The 19450-nt window shown below is 39.1% G+C and overlaps 1 protein-coding gene across 16 annotated transcripts in view; it reads right to left on the bottom strand.

Annotated features, from left to right (window-relative positions):
* LOC103479241 (uncharacterized) overlaps window positions 1-19450 on the bottom strand; it is an 82346-nt gene that overhangs the window by 8957 nt on the left and 53939 nt on the right. For 9 of the 16 annotated variants that reach the window (XM_081597733.1, XM_081597724.1, XM_081597726.1 and 6 more), the window contains 7 exons: window positions 16005-16254; window positions 15301-15384; window positions 14868-14991; window positions 14701-14767; window positions 10278-11912; window positions 8134-8237; window positions 2287-4020 (listed from right to left, as the gene is read on the bottom strand). In XM_081597733.1, coding sequence (XP_081453859.1) covers window positions 3954-4020; window positions 8134-8237; window positions 10278-11912; window positions 14701-14767; window positions 14868-14991; window positions 15301-15384; window positions 16005-16254 — 2331 coding nt within the window. In that variant the 3' untranslated portion in view covers window positions 2287-3953. Of the gene's footprint in view, window positions 1-2286; window positions 4122-6930; window positions 7000-8133; window positions 8238-10277; window positions 11913-14700; window positions 14768-14867; window positions 14992-15300; window positions 15385-16004; window positions 16255-19450 lie in introns of those variants that run through there. The other 7 variants (XR_014084112.1, XM_081597729.1, XM_081597728.1 and 4 more) reach the window with 7 other exon arrangements.

The raw sequence follows: 19450 nt of genomic DNA, 5'->3' as shown, positions 1-19450 counted from the left end.
GCAGTTACACAATAATCCAGAATAACTAATGAAAACATAAACACTTTTAAGAGGCTTGAGCCTCTGTGTCGAGATCTGTGCGACTGCATAGGAACAGGAATGTTACAATAAACAAGGAATTACAGTATTGTATTCATTACAATACTGTAATGAATACTGTTCATTACAGTATTGTGTTTTTTCTCTCCAAAGAAAACAGCTTAGTATTTCTGATATCTTCTGATAAAGGAAGAAATCCCTGTAAGCAATCATGTCTACCAGTCCTGTTAACACACACACATGAATACACGCAGTAGTACAATATTTAGGCAATCCTAATTAATTCCAATTAGAAATGCAAATAAAGAGCCACGTCTTTGATTAAACAGCAGACAGGCTCCTTGTTGGTTTTATATTGTCCTCTGATGCAGCCTGATTATGAGAAGAAAGAAAAAATATCAGAGAAGGGAAAATGTTGTAATTAATATAGAAATGCTTCATGTGAGATATTTCTAATTAGTCCCCAGTCCCTCCCTCTGCTCTTCAGGACTGCTGCTGTCCCCTGTTCCACAACATGCAGAAGAATTACAGACTAATTACACAGAGTGGGTGCGGGGATTCATCTGGCCCAACAAATTAACTTATGAGCTAATTAGCATATGATGGATATAATGACTAATAATTTCACCAATTACAGGGCTGGACCATCTCATTATGCTCATGGAACATGGATGATTGGAGTACACCATATTGTTTCAGTCCAGATAACAAAGGAGAAGAGAAAAAAGGTGATTATATCATAAGAAAAGTGAAGTTTTTGAACTTTTCTTCCAGAAAGTCCTGCTGAGCTCCAGGTGCGCTGCTCAGAGAGCCCAGGCCACTGAGGTCATCATCCAGGTGTGTCAGAGTAGGATGCTGGCTCTCCAGGACTGGACTCGGTTACCCAGGTTACCAGCCATTGTTAATGCTCAACTTTTCTGCCTTTCAGTGTATGTTTTAGTCAGAGCCAGCCCAAGAAAAAGCAAAATAAGCCTCTGCTACCCTAACCCCCACACAGTCAGGTGCCCATAAATGCTTACATTGAACATAGACCACAGGTCTACCTTTATGTGTTTGTTTTTTTGAGAATGAAAATCAACAGCAGAGATACATTAGGTGTTAATTTTAAAAAAAATTTGATACAAATGTCAAATTTACTTTGTAATAGTGCAAAAAAAAAATCTTTAGTTTGATTGTTGTGTTACCATATTACAATCTGGTAATATGGTTAGGATTAGGATTAAATTAGGATACAGGTCCCAATGAGCTTTGTTTGTCAGATTAAAAGTACCTTTTGAAAAAATGTCCTTCAAAAATGTCCAATAAAGCATTAACCATACTTTATTGGACTGATTTAGTTATTCAAATGTGAAGTTTTCATCAGCTGTAAGTGGAAAATCATCATAAGCAGAAATAAAGGCTTTCAAATATTCATGTGTTATTAATCTATATGATGTGTTTCACTTTGTGATTAAGTTCCTAAAATGAATAGGCGTTTCAATAATAATCTAATTTATTGAATGGATTTATATGTCAGCAAATAATAACCAATTATCAGTGATTGCTTTTGAGCTCAGCCCATTGAACTTGGTTTCCTCTATCAGGTTAAACCAGTCTGGAATGAAAGCTGCTTTTGTGGTTATGGTCTTAAGAGGAAGAGGGGCCCCAGGTTTAATTCTTCTCCAGGCCCCATGCAACCTTAGTCCAGCCCTGGTTATAAATTGTTTCCACTGTAATTTGTCTCTTTATGATGAATAGACATTATTTTCTATATCAAAGCAGCTTCAACTCAGATCTTTTATTTATTTATTAGAAACCCAGAAAACTTCAAGAATAATCCGTTCAGTTTATATATATATATATATATATATATATATATATATATATATATATATATATATAAAGTCTGAGCTCTGGCTGTTTAAATTTCCACAAGCCTTTCCAGATCAACTTTCAAAAACTGACAGTCCTGTTTGTTGGATTTATGGTGAGTCCACTTGAGGTTAGCCGGATTTAATTTTAGAACTTTAAACAGAAACTGACAGAAACAGAAACTGGTCAGGAAAGACGAGTCTCTACTGCCCTCTGCTGGTACATCTCAGCACAACAGGAGAAGGTTTTGATTACCATGCAAGAAATCATTTAATAGTTGCAAGAGACAGATTCAGATGTAAGGTTATGGCTTAAAAAACAGCTAAATCAGGAGATTTTTTTATATGACCAATACACACGAATAAATACAGCAAATACAAGCATTTCTGCTCAATGTGTTTTTCAAATGTTCACATTTTATATAAGAAACAGAACAGAGGAAGAGTTGACATTGCTCTTTTACAAAACAAAGACAGACTGACTTCAAATCAGATCTAATAAGAAGATGACATACAAGTTCTCCATGCAAAAACATGCCTTTAGTTGACATTTTAGGTTCTTATTTAGAGTATTTCCATGTTCTTTGTCCTTGTGCCTGCTATGAATTTCATAGCTCAATCGAAATATTACGTTTGTGACTTAATTTTACACATGAAGAATATTTCAGTATACCAAAAGTAGAGAAAATAGTTTTTAGAGTCAGCCTAAGCCAACTGATATTGCTCATGTTATCCTGAATCTGGACATCTGGCAATTCACAGCTTAAACTGAATTATATTTCTGGTTTTAAAAATGTACAAATAATCTGCAGCTTAGTGAGATACTGTGTATAAATATATGTGAGATACTAATATTGTATTTGTATCTCATATGTGTTTGGGTGTTCCAGAGGAATAAAAAAGGAAAAGAAATTTAAGTTCCAGGGCGCAATGAATAATGAATGATGAATTCTGGCAGTAGACTGTGGATTGTGATACAGTAAAGAAAATTGCATTCCATATTTTGGAATGCAAAATTACAAAATTTGGAGTTAGATCAACCCTGCCTCTCGCCCGGAACGTTGGCTGGAGATCGGCACCAGCAACCCTCCCGACCCCATTAAGGGACAAGGGTGTAAGAAAATGGATGGATGGATGGATGGATGGATGGATGGATGGATGGATGGATGGATGGATGGATGGATGGATGGATGGATGGATGGATGGATGGAGTTAGATCAAGGGTGAGCAACTTCACCCTTGATCTAACTCAAGTCTCTTTGGACTTGACATCATGATGATGATGATGATGATGATGCAAAGGATTCTTCATCAAATGAAAACATTATACACAGCTCTAAGTATCCAACAGCATCTTCAGTCAGAAGCGTCTTCACAGCCACTGTAATACTGACCACAACAGGAGATGCTTCCTGCCCCACAGCATCACCATCCTCCATGACTGAAGACTTACTAGATCAATATTTCTGTCAGACATCCAGCAGTCTCTCTGCTGCAGCTGCATGATCTGTTCATCTCATCTGTCCTCAACATTTCAGCCGTCTGTCTGCACATGGAGCCTCTAAGTCACTTTCTACTGAGCCAAACAGCTAAAACTTCAAACTGTTCGAAACCTCAAGAGACAGAAAATTATGTAAGCAAGAACTCTACAATGATTGTTTTTTTTCACATATGACCTGCAAATTATTCAATTTTACATAATCAACAGTATCTATTAATAAATACTATCTTACAACCGTCTTTAATTACTTTGCTAAAATAAATTTGATAATAAATATAGCTTACACAGGTAAGACAGGATGCGAATATTAACATTTATTTTTAAGAGATACGTGCATACATATTTTTGACTTGAAGTGGTGAGGTGCAGCCCAGTCACGCACAGACACACACACACACACACACACACACACACACACACACACACACACACACACACACACACACACACACACACACACACAATATTGCTGTAGGAATATGGTGGGATCATTGATTGTCTTGTTTTATTCTTGGAGTCCAGATGGTTGAACTGTACTCCCACTTTCAGATGTGTCTGTCAGTTCAGGAGTCCATTAACAACATCCTCATCATGTGGTGGAGAAGAAGAAGGCGGGTGGGGAGGGAGGAGCTGATGAGTAGAATACAGTAGTAGATGTAGAGATGGCAGTGATAGCTCTTGCTGCTTAGAGGCCTCTTCTAGTGTTAGCATGAGGATGAGACAGCATGTTGCTAGAAGGACATGTTGCAGAGTCAGACAGCTTATCATTACACTGTGGAGACAAAGCGCTAAGGAAGTAAGGTGGGAAGTTTGCTGGGGAAACTGATGAGGAAGATGATGAGAAAAAGAGAAAGCTTCCTGGATGTCTGAGAAGAGGAAGGAGTGTGAGACTCCTGGAGGAGAAGGCGGAGGCTGAAGGGAGGGATTCCCATTACAAACAGTGGAAAAAACAAATGTGAAGAAGCACCATAGAAGGAGGTAATGTCTGAGAGATGAGGATGTGAAAGGTAAACAGGTGTTTCCCAGAATTTTGTATAAAGCAACAGCACAATGTTTAGAAATCCACCATGGCCCCGTGCAGCACACACAGCAGCTCCAGCCAGGGGCGCTGCCAAAAATCTTGGGCCCCCTGACAAAAAATTTGTTTGGGTCCCCTGTGCAGCTGCTGCTACAATTTTTTGAGTCTATTTGACCCAAAAAAGCATCACAATTTTAAAGGCTTGTGTCTGCCTTGCTTTCTTTGGTTCAATACTGATAATTAGCACAATATTTACTGCTCATGATTTTAACATCCAACAGTCCACATCCAGTATGCAAGTAAGTTGCTTACATTTTTTATATTAGTTTTAGATACTGAAATGTCTCCCCATGAGTAACAGTGAAAAACAACATGCAAAATACACATAAAGCAATCCAGACTTCTAAAAATGCTATGTACAGTCATGGCCAAAAGTTTTGAGAATGATTCAAATGTTAATTTTTACAAAGTCTACTGCTTCAGTTTTTATAACGGCAATTTTCATAAACTCCAGAATGTTATAAAGAGTGATCAGCTTAACAGCAATTAGTTGCAAAGTCAATATTTGCCTAGAAAATGAACTTTATCCCCCAAAACACATTTCCACTTCATTGCAGCCTTAAAAGGACCAGCTAACATGGTTTCAGCTCCATTAACACAGCTGTGGGTGTTGATGAGGACAGGGCTGGAGATCAATCTGTCATGATTAAGTAAGAATGACACCACTGGACACTTTAAAGAGGCTGGTGCTTGGCATCATTGTTTCTCTTCTGTGAACCATGGTTATCTCTAAAGAAACACCTGCAGTCATCATTGCACTGCACAAAAATGGCCTAACAGGGAAGAGCAGCTGGAAAGATTCACCTCAGTCAACAATCTATCGCATCATCAAGAACTTCAAGGAGAGAGGCTCCATTGTTGCCAAAAAGGCTCCAGGGTGCCCAAGAAATACCAGCAAGCGCCAGGACCGTCTCTTAAAAGTGTTTCAGCTGGGGGATCGGGCTACCAGCAGTGCAGAGCTTGGTCAGGAATGGCAGCAGGCAGGTGTGAGTGCATCAACACGCACTGTGAGGCGGAGACTCTTGGAGCAAGGCCTGGTCTCAAGGAGGGCAGCAAAGAAGCAACTTTTCTCCAGGAAAAACATCAGGGACAGACTGACATTCTGCAAAAGGTACAGGGAGTGGACTGCTGAGGACTGGGGTAAAGTCATTTTCTCTGATGAATCCTCTTTCCGATTGTTTGGGACATCTGGAAAACAGCTTGTTCGGAGAAGACGAGGTGAGCGCTACCACCAGTCTTGTCTCATGCCAGCTGTAAAGCATCCTGAAACCATTCATGTGTGACGTTGCTTCTCAGCCAAGGGAGTCGGCTCTCTCACAGTCTGGATAAAAAACACAGCCATGAATAAAGATGGGTACCAGAATGTCCTCCGAGAGCAACTTCTCCCAACCGTCCAAGAGCAGTTTGGTGATGAACAAAGCCTTTTCCAGCATGATGGAGCACTTTGCCATAAAGCAAAGGTGATAACTAACTGGCTCAGGGAAGAAAACATAGAGATTTGGGTCCATGGCCTGGAAACTCCCCAGATCTTAATTCCATTGAAAACTTGCGGTCAATCATCAAGAGACGGGTGGACAAACAAAAACCTAGGAATTCTGACAAAATGCAAGCATTGATTGTGCAAGAATGGACTGCTATCAATCAGGATTTGGTCCAGAAGTTGATTGAGAGCATGCTGGGGAGAATTGCAGAGGTCCTGAAGAAGAGGGGTCAACACTGCAAATATTGACTTGCTGCATTAACTCATTCTGTCAATAAAAGCTTTTGTTACTCATAATATGATTGCAATTGTATTTCTGTATGTGATGAAAACATCTGACATAGACACATGAAAACCAGAGAGCAGCAGATCATGTGAACATATAATATTTGTGTCATTCTCAAAACTTTTGGCCATGACTGTAGTTGCATTTTATTCAAGCTGCAGTACATAACTTTAATAAAAAGTATGTTTTCTCCATATTTGTTAAAGTTGTCACGATGTCGTAGCAGTTTGTTATGAGACGGATAATCTGTGAAAACAATCAGTCTCCTCCATCTCCTTCCTGAATTACTATTACTGGTTAAAGTAATGCACCGTTCTGACCAAAACAACCAATCAGAACCAGTAGGAGGGCCTTAGTGCTGTCAATCAACCTCATTCACTCACTGCTAAATGTGCTAATGGTGGAGAAACAACTTATCATTTACAAGAAACTTTATCTGCCGTATAAACTGAGCATTCACAGTTTGAATCTGCACAGCTCTGTGCTATGCTAGCACAGCACAAATCAAGGGGGAGGAAGGATGAGCAGCACCACATGAGATTGTGATTGACGGCACTAAAACTCTCCTGCCTCTGACTGGTTGCTTCTAGCACTAAGAGACAGCAGAGGAAATAGATTCTTCACAGATTACCTCTCATACAACATAATGACAGTTTAAAAAAAAAGTGAAAAAAAAAATATATAAAAGTTACATACTGCAGCTATAATTTCACTCAGGAGAGAACAGGTCAGGAGGGACGTGGGTTAGAGCTGCTGCTAACTCATCTGTTAAGCGGTAAAAGGCACAGGGAGCAAGTTAAATATATGAATATGTTGGTAATTTTTTTCCTTAATTAATTAAATGCTAGTGAAAAGGAGGCAAACAGTAGTTTGTAGCTAAGCTAATTATGCTAAATTGTTGATCATCTCACACAGTCTAACCACCTCTCTTGGTGAAAAACTGGGTTATAAATGAATACTCTTGCCTTTTTTTCTCTCTCCCTCTCTCTATTTTGTTTTTGAAAACCTGATTTCATAACTTTTCTTAGCAGCATAGTAACTGGATGTGTGTTTTTTGGTCTGGGAGTGGTAACATTAAACTTTTACTGCTAAAAACAATCTTTGAAAATACAATATGATTAATTTTCTTTTTGACAGGACCCCGATTTTTTAAATATTTTATTTTTATGAACAAAATATAAATACCGTAATTAAATTTGCCAGCAGAGGTATATATATATATATATATATATATATATATATATATATATATATATATATATCGGGTTTTTCCCCCCAAGGAGTTTAAGGATTCATGTACAAGCTAAATCCTTGAACATGACTGATCACATTGACTCTGTATGGTTTGTTCTGCTCACCTGGGCCCAATGCTGCACAAAGGAAAATTATGTCCAATTGAATGTTTAATAGTTTATTATATGTCCATGACCCTGTTATAAAATTTGTTAACAGCAAAACACTCAAAAGCACTTCTTTAATGTAGTTGTGAAAAAATTCAGGGAGGAAAGGATTGAGGGTGTGTTTGAGCTATATGTTCTTTCTTATCTTACTACTTTTGAATTTTATGTATTTACATATTTTATATATGTATGTATCTATATATTTTAAATTTATTTGTATGTTAATGCATAATAATTTTCTGTTTCGTTTTTGTTGTTTTTCTTTTGTAAATGAGTCAGAAAGCACTATGGCTGCCGTTTCCAGAAGTAAAGGGACCACAATGCACTGGGGTGGGCCTCTTATTGTTTGCCAGATCAGGGGAAGCAGCAGGAAACTATAAATACTGGGTTCCTTATTGCCAGCCAAACTGAAGGAATAAACTGTAAGATGCTACTTTCAAGTTTGGATAGTTTGCTTCCTTTTACTTTAGCATTTTGAGAGGATTATTTTCTTGTTTACCTGCTTTTGCTGGACTGTTGCAGCACTTCTGCCCTTCCCTCAGGTGACCCACAGGTGGCGTGCTGTAGCTTGTTGTGGGGCTGCTCAGCAGATGTATTAGAGCTCTAGCAAACAGACAGGAAAACAAATCTTAGTCACCAGCCACTCTTAAAAACTTGGGTCATTATTTCAATAAATCCAAGCAGCCTATCTATCTGTTAACTCTGTAAATATTTATTTACTTCTTGTAAGAAAAATACTATGAAGTATTGACATATACTTTCTACTAGAACAGGGGTGGGCAATCCTGGTCCTGGAGGTCTGGTGTCCTGCAACTCTTAGATGTCTCTCTGGTCCAACACACTTGAATCCAACAGCTGAATCACCTCCTCAGTGCAGGCAGGTTCTCCTGAGTCCTGCTAACGACCTCATTATTTGACTCAGGCGTGTTGAAGTAGAGACACATCTTAAAGTTGCAGGAGACCGGCCCTCCAGGCCTGGAGTTGTCCACCCCTGTACTAGAACAATGATCTGCAACATTTACAATCCAAAAAAATCTAATTTTGCTCTGAGTCCAGTTAAATAAAATGGGTTTTGAGCCAAGCTGGAGATGGGCACCAGCACCCCTCCCAACCCCACTAAGGGACAAGGGTGTAAGAAAATGGATGGATGGATGTTTTGAGTCACTCTGAAAAAATATATTGCAAATATAAATGTTTTTTCAAGATAAATATCTGTTGTAAGTTTAAAGAGCAACCATTTCTGTCTTACTTTCAGATCTTAATATGAAGAAGAATATAAAACTTTTTCAATAAAATGATGCCTACACTTTCATACATGGGGTGTTGATATTTGCACAGTTTCCAGCCTAGTAACAGGACAAATAAATTTAAATGACTGACATATTTAATGTCTTTCTGTTGTGAAGGTTTCATGTAATAATTTCCTGCATTTACTCTTAGCCACATGTTGCAAAGCCATGTACTAGAATACAATGTTAGAGGCTTCACATCTGCCAATTACTGAAACATAAAGGTTAGAGGGGACGTTTATGGACACAACTTCAAGTAATATGTGTTTTGTCCCTAAAAATAAGACCATATATTTATGAATTGACTTTGGTAACTTTGTCAAATAAAATGACTGAGAATTTCTGTTTTGTGCATGTGTACATGGCACTGTGTTTGTGTGTGTGTAGGGGTGTGTGTGTGCGAGCGCGTGTGTGTGTGTGTGTGTGTGTGTGTGGGGGTGCACACGTGTGTGTAAAAAATCCATGGCATATAAATGTGTTTGTAAATCAGACTGGTTTATTATCAATAATCTGCATCACCTTGTAAAGTGAGATTTTATTGTGTGTAAGAATTTATTCATGTGTATTAAAAAATGTGCTTGTAAAAAGTAATTACAGAAGTAACATTTTTTTTGTTAATAAAAATACAAACACAAAACTACAAGAAAAATTCTTAAGTTCCCTTGCTTGAATGTGAGAATGTCTTCCTCTCAGCTGATGAGTCACTGTCATGTTAAGTGTACATTTTTACAATTCAATGAGGGAAAAAAAACGCTTCTGTAATCACCTCTAATAAGCTCACATCTTTTTTTCCTACACATTAAGTCACATCTATGTGGTCTGATTTACAAAGATGAAATAGAAATGATTGATTGGAAGTTGTACATAGAGACTTTGTTTGTGCAAGCTCTAAAAGTAAGATCCAAACTTCCCCACAATGTGTTTAATATGTGACTGGAGGATTTAGTGAATTATGTCATCGTGTAAGGCTTAGAAACATTTGACATATTTTAGCCATAAGCAGCTTAATAGTTAATAGCAAGAGTAGTTATACACAGAAGACATCTTTTGCAGATTAATTATTTTATATTGCTGAAATGAACAGGATGTGTAAGACAGTAGCTTCATTACCCATCCTGCCAGATGTTTGATCTGAGCTGAACAAGTTAGCTTTTTAAAGAGCTAACTAAAACATAACTGTAGATCCTATGACATGAAGTTCAGAGTGAGAACAAACATTTAAACTTTCACCTAAACAACAACCTCGAGCAGACATTTACAATACTAAAGTTGCAGCCGGAAAATAAAGAGTGAAGAGCCCACACCAGCTGACCCACTGAAGGAAGGAAGCTGTGACTGCAGAAGAACGTCAGACCTGTTGGCTGGTTGAGCTGAGCAGAGGCTGTGGTCTGACTCTCTTACTCTTCACGGTTTGACTGGCTGCTGTTTTGGAGGGAGATCTGCCGTTGTTTTCTTTCACTCTTCCTTTAAGTTGAGCTCCATCAGATGAGGGATTTATGCTTTCCACACTGAGTTCCAGTTGCTTGATGGACTCCTCCAAACTGTTCATTGATTCTAAGGTGTTCTTGCAGAGCTCCTCCACCCGAGGGTATGACTTTGAGAGGCTTGTACCTGCAGTGATGTCTCTGTCAGAGGAATTGTCTGGGAGGAATTGTTGACTCACCTCATTGGTCTGTTTGCTTTCTGTGACTGGTCTGTTTCCTGCTTTCTGCTCTTTGTCACGTGCAACTATTTTAGAAACCTTTTTCCCTTTTTTGTTTGTTCCTGTTCGGATTACCTGGCTGAGGGCGGCCAGTTTGTTTTTGGGGAACTTTATACTAATTTTTTTTTTGGAGCACGTTTTCATGTTCTTATTTGTCTGATCCTGGCCTTGGATTTTAGAAACAGAGTCACAAAATGATGCAGATGGAGGAGAAGTCTTCATATCTCCTAAGATGTCAGAATCAGGTCCAGTGTGAGATTTTAATTTCACATCTGGTTCTTCCTCCAGAGTCCTGTTGGGAGACAGAAACTCCTCATCCTCTTCCTCACACTCAAAGATGGTAGACAGAGGAACATAAAAGGGCTCAGGGTCCTCCATGAAAACTATCACAGAGTCTTCATGAGATTCATCATTATCTTGAAAACCACAGTAAGAGCCTTCAAAATCCATCATATTACCTGGATCCTCCTTACCAAACTGTGAACTAATGTGTGTATGGGGGGTTTTATGAATACATTCAGGAGTCTGTGGAGAAAGAGGAGCTGCTCTGTCATCTGTAGCTGTGAAGATCAGGCTTCCTCCTTCTCTCCATGCTGGTTGATCCCTGGATCCTTGCAAAGCTGCATCTTGTTCCTGCTGCGTGCTGCTTGCCCCATAGGTGACATCAGGCAAAAGGGAGAAAGGTTTTGGGACTGAAGGAGAAGTTTCATGTTCGTGAGCAGAACTCCAGAGCTGCTTTGGCCCTAACCTTGGCGACAGCTGGATCCAGCGCTCCTCATGAACATTTTCATTTTGTAAACAAGAAACCAACATTCCATTCGCCTTCTCATCAAGAGGTTTCTTGATAAATGCATTTGTCTGTTTAAGATTTTGCTCTTTTAGAGGAATTACAAGATTTTCAGCCACTGCTGAGGAGAGTATATGTCCAACTGCTTCGTCCTCACACTGATCAGGCACGTTCATAACAAGAATATCTTCTGTCTGTTTGGCTGGAAGTGTAAGCAGCTCCCTCTCCCCTGTCCACACCTTCGCCACCGAGGTGCAGTTTAAGGAAGGCACTTGCTGAACCTCCATCTTGGCTAAACTTGATGTCATCTTAGCCCTGTGAAGCGCTGTCACCACACCTGGAATCTGGGCTTTAAAAGAAGAGACGTTTGGATGTTCAAACTGAAGAGTGAACCTCTGTCCACATTTTGCCATGTCAGAGGGACACATTTTGGTAACGGGTGGAGGTGTCTTTCCATTTCCACTTGGCAGATGAATTATATTTGATATTTCTTTAGAAACCTAAAATCAGAAAAAGTGACATTAATCTGGTTTTCATCCTCAAGTTAAAGACATGGGACTGTTTCCCTTAGAATTAGATCCCTTTTGACTTGACAAACTGAAAAATCGTGTCATTGAATTCCTGGATATCAAGCAAATGATAGTTAAACATTAATGTGGAATGCAATCAAAAAGTATATTTATGCTGACACATAAACTAATTAAAAAATCAAATCTTTACATGTCTCATGTGGGAAACAACAGCACTGCCTGGATAGTTTAGTCATTGTTTGATGTTAAAAGTATAAACTTCATTAGGTCTACATTAGACACATAACTGCAAAGTCAAAGATCCTGCAGGACTCAAACATGGTGCAAACTGTGCAAATGACTAGAAAACATTTTGCTGTAGAAAGTCCAGAGGCTCTTAAAGAACTGCCTTTTGGTTAAGGCAGAAAAGTGGAACTTTCTTACCACTTCCATAACTTTCTTGATATGCTTCCTGGTGTGGTTTCAATGAAGATCCTGAGCCTGAGTACAGGAAGCAGCTGCAATGCTTCCTGGGTTTTATTAACTTACATAAAAGCTTTATTGGTCCTGTTGCAGACCCTCTGGCTGCTCTCAGTTCACTGAACTGCCTTTTGTCTGATCCACAAAGACTAACAAGCCTTTCTGGCTACGCTCATACAGCAGTCTGAACGGACCAACTCCAATCTTTCATCCCACCCCCAAAATCTGATTTGAACCACTTAAATGTGGAACCAAAATCTGACAGTTTTCAAAGCATCTGCAGTCTGAACAACCATTGCCACATTTTATCCGACTTTTATCTTATTGATGTGAGACATAATTCTGCTCTATTAAAACCCAAACATGGTAAATCTGTATGTAAATAATAGCTGAATTTTATAACTACGAAGTTTTTGAACTTATGAAATCAGTCTGAGTCAGTGTCACTTTGACCGGAGGAGGCTCTGCGTTTAGAAAGGAGGCAAGGCAACAAATGCAGTTGAGGTAGATTTATGCTGCAGGTCACATTGACAACAACACCCATTCCCTAAATGAGACAAAGAAACTGGCTTTTATACTTTGGGCAATTCCAAATCTCATACCAGGTAAAGAAGTTGTCAAAAAACAAAACAAGAAATAAACATTATTTACACCAACTTAACAAAACAACAAATGGTACCAATATATATTTACATGCCTGCAAATCATTAGAACTAAACTAATCTAAGGTCAATCAAAGAATAAATTGAACTGAATATAACGCCTCAGAGCATTACCCCTCTAATTGTAATGGTATGCTCCAGGAGCTTTTCAACAGAACCTTTGTTGCTCCACTCTGCTGAGGAGACATGCCCAGAAAGGTAAGTACTTAAACAATTAGCAAACACAAATTAAACCAATCTAAATCAGAAACAAACTGACAGTTTCCCCACATTCTCCCTGAAAAGGAAGGATGGCCAGTCCCTCTGCTGAAAGAATGTTTAACTAAATGTCACAATGTAACCGAAATAAAGAGCTGAAACAAAAAGCATTTGGTTTGTAAAAAGATTCTACATAATGTCAATAATCATTTATTATGATTATTTAGTAAAGTGCATCACATCACAATCCCACCTCCTGGTCCGACTCCACATCCAAACAAACTTCTCTAGAGAAGGTGCAGTTAATGCTCCAGTAAAAGCTGCTGCTATTGGTTGTGGTTTCTTTTTATTATCTTCCTTCCCCTTGTTATGATTTTGTGACACTCATGTTGGTCCTCATTGCTGAATAAACTTTCCATACAATAATATTTATTATTACTTCCATAAACAGAGCGCAGAATTGTGACCTTCTTCGGGTCACTTTGAGGTGATAAATCATTCACACTGAAGTCTGATTGCAGTCGCATTTAATTAGTAGCACAAACAACCACAAAGACACAAAAAAAGGATTACAAGAAAATATAGGAATTGAGCATCAACAAATGCATAAGTAAAAACAAAGCAAATAATATCTGAGACACTGGAAACAACTCTGGCCAAGTAGATCTAAAAATAAATCTACACATTGTGACTTAAGATCACAGAATCTAAATAAAAGTGCTTTGTGACACACATGAAGCCTCACCTCTGACCTTTGACATTCATTTAACTTGTTGCCTGCCACAATGAAAATGTCATTCTTAATCTTCTGAATAAGAAAGCAGCAACTTTCAGTGGATTTGGCCAAATTTTCACAGGAAAAAGCCTCAAGTTCTCTTGTGAATGTGGCAGAATTTAAAAGAGAGAAATTCAAGATTTGGGATTTTATAAAATTTATAAGACTGATAACTTGTCACTAATGTTATCCATGTTTTATTTTCTGAATAAAACACGGAAAAAGACTAACGCAAACAATTTTTGTCTACATTAACATTGTTTAATGTAGGTTATCAATGCTACAGATTAAAATACTTGATACTATGTGTAATTTGAAAAAGGTTATGACTCATTTGAGTCTTGCTGTACTTGCACAGTATCCTAGTAAGTAGTATTAGTTAATAACCACGTTGTGCTACCTTTATGTATTAAAATTGTGCATCTTTGAAGAAAAACTAAACACAAAGAGTTTTACATATATAAACCCAGAGAGTTTGACTCACTGAACTCATTCAAGCAGAGCAGAGAAATGTGGATGTACTGTTTTGTTGAAAAACTGTCCAGTCTTGTTTGTTCTTTTCTTCTTCACCATTTTGATCTTACTGTTTTGCTGTGTTAGTTTCGTGTTCCATAAATAAAACTCACTGTAACATTCACCTTCCATTTCCTGGTTTTGTCCCTACCTGAATCCCATCAGTCTCTCTGGAAGTGATGATGATTGGTTCTCCTGATCTAAACAAAGAAGAGACACTGGAAATAAAAACCACAAAGGATAGAGTAAAATACATAAAAAGGACTAATAGTTCTTAGTTTGTCAGGATTTTCTTCCGATGCATGTTAATCCACTGACCTCTGTGGGGGAGGAGGGAACTTGCTGGCCTGCCTCTTGTCGATGGAGCGGCGGGGTTTCTCCGCCTGTGGCCGCCTGCTGCTCTCTGCTGGTGGACAAACAGCTGGAGGTGGATCAGCAACGTCTAGAAAGCAAGAGAATTGTTGAAGCATTTCATTTTTAAGAATGCTTTCTATTTTAAATCCACATATCCTCCTGTGTTCATGGAAAATAAAGTTTTGGCACAATGGTGAGACACATGAACCTCTATTAGTTTTCATCTTTCTCTGATCTAAGTGTGATGAGGTTTATGTCCTTGTTACCAAATAATGCACAATACAGCGAATGACATTCATCAATCAAAACTATCTTTATGGAACCCATTAAACATAGCTAAGTAATAGATGATAACATATTTAGAAAAGTAGATATATCTTACTATTTACAATTTTACCTGTGTTTGAACTTCTTCTCTCCCTGGAGTCCACATCCACACTTTGCTTTAAAGTTGTGTCTTTCTGGGTTTCAGAAATATCTGCTGAGTTGTCAACAAAAACATACAGTAAGCATTTATTAAAAGGTTGACTAATACTTGGAAAAAATATTTTCAGCTAATAAGATTTTCTGGAAAATGAAACAAATACTATTTATATTTTGTGATAGTAAGTAAGTATGCTTGGAGAAATTGCTAAATTTAGTCTCTCTGCTATAAACATAGCTAACTCTAGCAGCAGACACTGCAAATAAGCCTGAGCTATAAATATTAAATTGTATGGTACTTCTTAATATTTAAACTTGTCATTATTCACATATCTGCAACTTGTGACTCTGGAGCCACAACTGGCTCTTTGGACTTTCCTCAGTGGCTCTTAATAACTTTGACTAAAACTGATATTTCCTGCAGCATTGATTGTCAAAAATTCTAAGATGTCCTTTTTCAAGGAGAGGCCATATTTGTGGCTCTAACCCCTTTTTATTCAGATGGACTGAGGGAAAAACCCCATCTGTTTTAGCCTGTCCTCAGTATACATTTCACCGCCTCTTGAACTTGAAATTAAAACAAGCATTTAAGCAACCAAAAAGTAGAAGAAAATCATTCTACGAAGGGGAGCAGTCTGAAGTGCAGTTCTACTGTACTAACTGATTCTACAGGCCTACCTCCATGAATCAACTCCACAGGAGTGTTCTGCTGTGACGTTGATGCAGAGGGAGACTTCGTTCCTGAGGCAGTGTACTCTAGCACATCCACTACAGATTTTGGATCAGTGTTTGGTGTCTCCTGAAGGTGGACTGACTGGCTGTGACTGGGATCATTACTCTCCTGCTGGGGGTCTTGGCTGGTACTGGACTGGTTTACGCTCCTGATATCTACACACACACTGCCCTCTGGAGTTGGTCTGTGTGTATTCTGTAGATAAGACAGAACAGGGTAACTCTGGGTGATGAACAGAAATATGAAGTGAGAGTATAATCAGTTTCCAAAGCAAAATGATACATTATGGACGTGCATCATCCATTCACACACACATTCACAAGCTGATGGCGGTAAGCTACTGTATAGCAGCCACAGCTGCATGCACCAACGCCACTGGCCCTCTGACCGCCACCTGGTGGGCAAAGTGTCTTGCCACAGAGGAAGGTAGAGCGGGGATCCAACCAGCAGCCCACCAATTCCAGGGCAAACTCCTAGCTCCATCACCACCATCACATAAACAGAAGATTTCCTTTTGTATTAAAACAAGATTCTTAGTTTCAGACATAATGTTTGTGAGGGGATGACGCTTTTTAACAGTGGTGGGAAGTAACGAAGTACAAGTACTTTGTTACTGTACTTAGTACAATTTTTGTGTATCTGTACTTTACTTAAATAGATGTAATAATTGATATTTTCTACTTTTACTCCACTACATTTTACAGTATCTGTACTTTCTACTTCACTACATTTCTATAAAAGTGTTGCGTTACTCGTTACATCCAAGTCGCGTTGAGCTTTTTGTCCGTTAAAATGTGAAGTTCAGGGTCTTAAGGTGGCGCCGTAAAATCCAAGCATAACGTGACTTAGTGTCTGTTGTCACCCATCGGCTCCACCTTTACTCACACGTGGAGCTCCAAGTCATGCGCAGTGGTTTCCTCTGAGCTGGAGGCGATGTGTCTGATCGTCAGTAATATAATAGCGCTGCATAATAAATCATAAGATATGGTGACATGTAAAATCAGCAGCGCTTCGCTTTCACAGACGGTGGGACTTCGTCCAATTTTTAGCATCACTTGGAAGGAAAGCTTAAAGAAAGGTAAGATCTGTGGACGTGATGCTAGCTAAGCTAGCTGTAGTGAGACACATGTTGCATCTGCAATGAAAAAAGTCACTCATGCGCTGAATTATTGTTGACTGAGGTGTCGCATATATGGGACAACGCTGGTACCAAAGTGCAATATAGTGATATGACATTCAGGAACGATCCGATTCTTCTGAACGGATCTTTACTGATTAAATTTATTTCAGCTATAAGTATTTAATATCTAGTTTTTTTTATTGGAATGTGGATCTTTCAGATCAATTTGAGAAGCAATTTTGATAGGTAAAAGTAAATTTTTTTGTGTCACGTAGCTCGGGGTGCTGGTCTTGACTTGGTCTTGGGTAGGTGGTCTTGACTACAACTCTGCTATGTGGCTCCTTGGTTCCATGTCCTCTCCCACCCACCTTCTTTCCATCCCATTTCTGTTGGATTTATTAAAATGGCACATTTCTAATGTATTAAAATTAAATACGATTGGTTCACTTAATGATATTGTATTAGGAATTAGGCATTACTCAGCACGTACTTTTACTTTTAATACCTAAGTATTTTTAAAAGCCAGTACTTTTTTACTTTTACTTGAGTACAAATGTTATGTGGTAGTTTTACTTTTACTTAAGTACAAATGTTAATGTGATAGTTTTACTTTTACTTCAGTACATTTTTGTCTGTATATTTGTACTTTTACTGAAGTAAATTTTTTGAGTACTTTCTCCACCACTGATTTTTAACATCTTGTAAAACTAGTGTTAGGTTAAATAGCAACAGTTTGTTGCATATGTATATTTAAGTATTTTTATTTCCAGACAGATTAGTTTACATTTCTATTTATCTGTTTTGTATTTCCTTGATGTATTAAACATATCGGATAATTTTATGTATGTATGTATGTATGGATGGATGGATGGATAAAGAAGCTTTATTCATCTTCATCCCTTTGGGATTTACCCTCAAGAAAATTGTGGTTCAGTCTCACACAGCACCAATACATCAAATCCATCCATCCATTTTCTAACACCCTTGTCCCTCAGTGGGGTCAGGAGGGGTGCTGGTGTCTATCTCCAGCTAATGTTCCGGGCGAGAGACGGGGTCACCCTGGACAGGTCGCCAGTCTGTCACAGTACATCAAATCCATCCATCCATCCATCCATCCATTTTCTTGCACCCTTTTTCCCTCAGTGGGGTCGGGAGGGGTGCTGGTGCCCATCTCTAGCCAACGTTTCGGGCGAGAGGCGGGGTACACCCTGGACAGGTCGCCAGTCTGTCGCAGGGCAACACAGGGACACACAGGACACACAACCACTCACACCTAGGGGCAATTTGGAGAGGCCAATTAACCTGACAGTCATGTTTTTGGACTGTGGGAGGAAACCGGAGTACCCGGAGAAAACCCACGCAACGCACAGGGAGAACATGCAAACTCAGTACATCAAATCTTACTATATATATATATATATATATATATATATAAACTGCTATCACAACTTGAGATTGACGAGGTACAACACAAGTGCTATGGCAAGGGGGAGGAGCCAGGAGGGGAGTTAACTACAACTACCCACCCAGAAACTGGGTGTGTAGCTAAAGTAATGAATGAACCATCAAAGCTGAACAAGGCAGCAACTGACCTGAGAGAGAGAATCGTGGCCCGAATGAACACCAGACAACCCCGACGCCAATTACAACGGTTGAGTGAAGTACCATCAGAAAGTCTCATTGAAGATGTGAATGCAGCATTGAGAACTATCCCTACCAACACCATAACAGAAACCAATGAGCTGATATACAACTCAGCATCAGTGATCCTTGAGATGTTTGGCTATAAGAGCAACCATGAGACCCAATACCCACCATGGAAAAGACGGTTAGAGGCTAAAATCAAGATAACAAGGAGGGAAGTGAGCCAGCTGTCAGAGCTCCAAAGGGGTACAATGAAAAGATCAGTACCTAAGAAGTACAGCCAGATACCTGAAGCACTCGAAACTGCCAAACAAAGGCTCCAAGCCTTGGCCAGCCGCCTAAAGAGATACACAAGACGGAATGAAGCCAGGAGGATTAACCGGCTCTTCTCCACCCAACCAGCTAAAGTGTACTCTCAATGGCAGGGTAATAACAACAGAGCAGACCCACCGAGGCTGGAGACTGAACAATACTGGAAAGGCATATGGGAAAGGGAGACGTCCCACAACAGCAATGCACAGTGGCTAACCTCTCTATGAGAGGACCACAGCAACCTCCCTGAACAACCCCGGTAACCATCACTGTGGCAGATGTCCAAGAAAGAGTCTCAGTTATGAAAAACTGGAC

Source organism: Poecilia reticulata, chromosome 17, assembly GCF_904066995.2.
Source record: "Poecilia reticulata chromosome 17, P_reticulata-male-v2, whole genome shotgun sequence".
Taxonomy (NCBI): Eukaryota; Metazoa; Chordata; class Actinopteri; order Cyprinodontiformes; family Poeciliidae; genus Poecilia; species Poecilia reticulata.
Note: the sequence above shows the minus strand (reverse complement) of the source record. Positions and strands in the feature narration are given on the sequence as shown.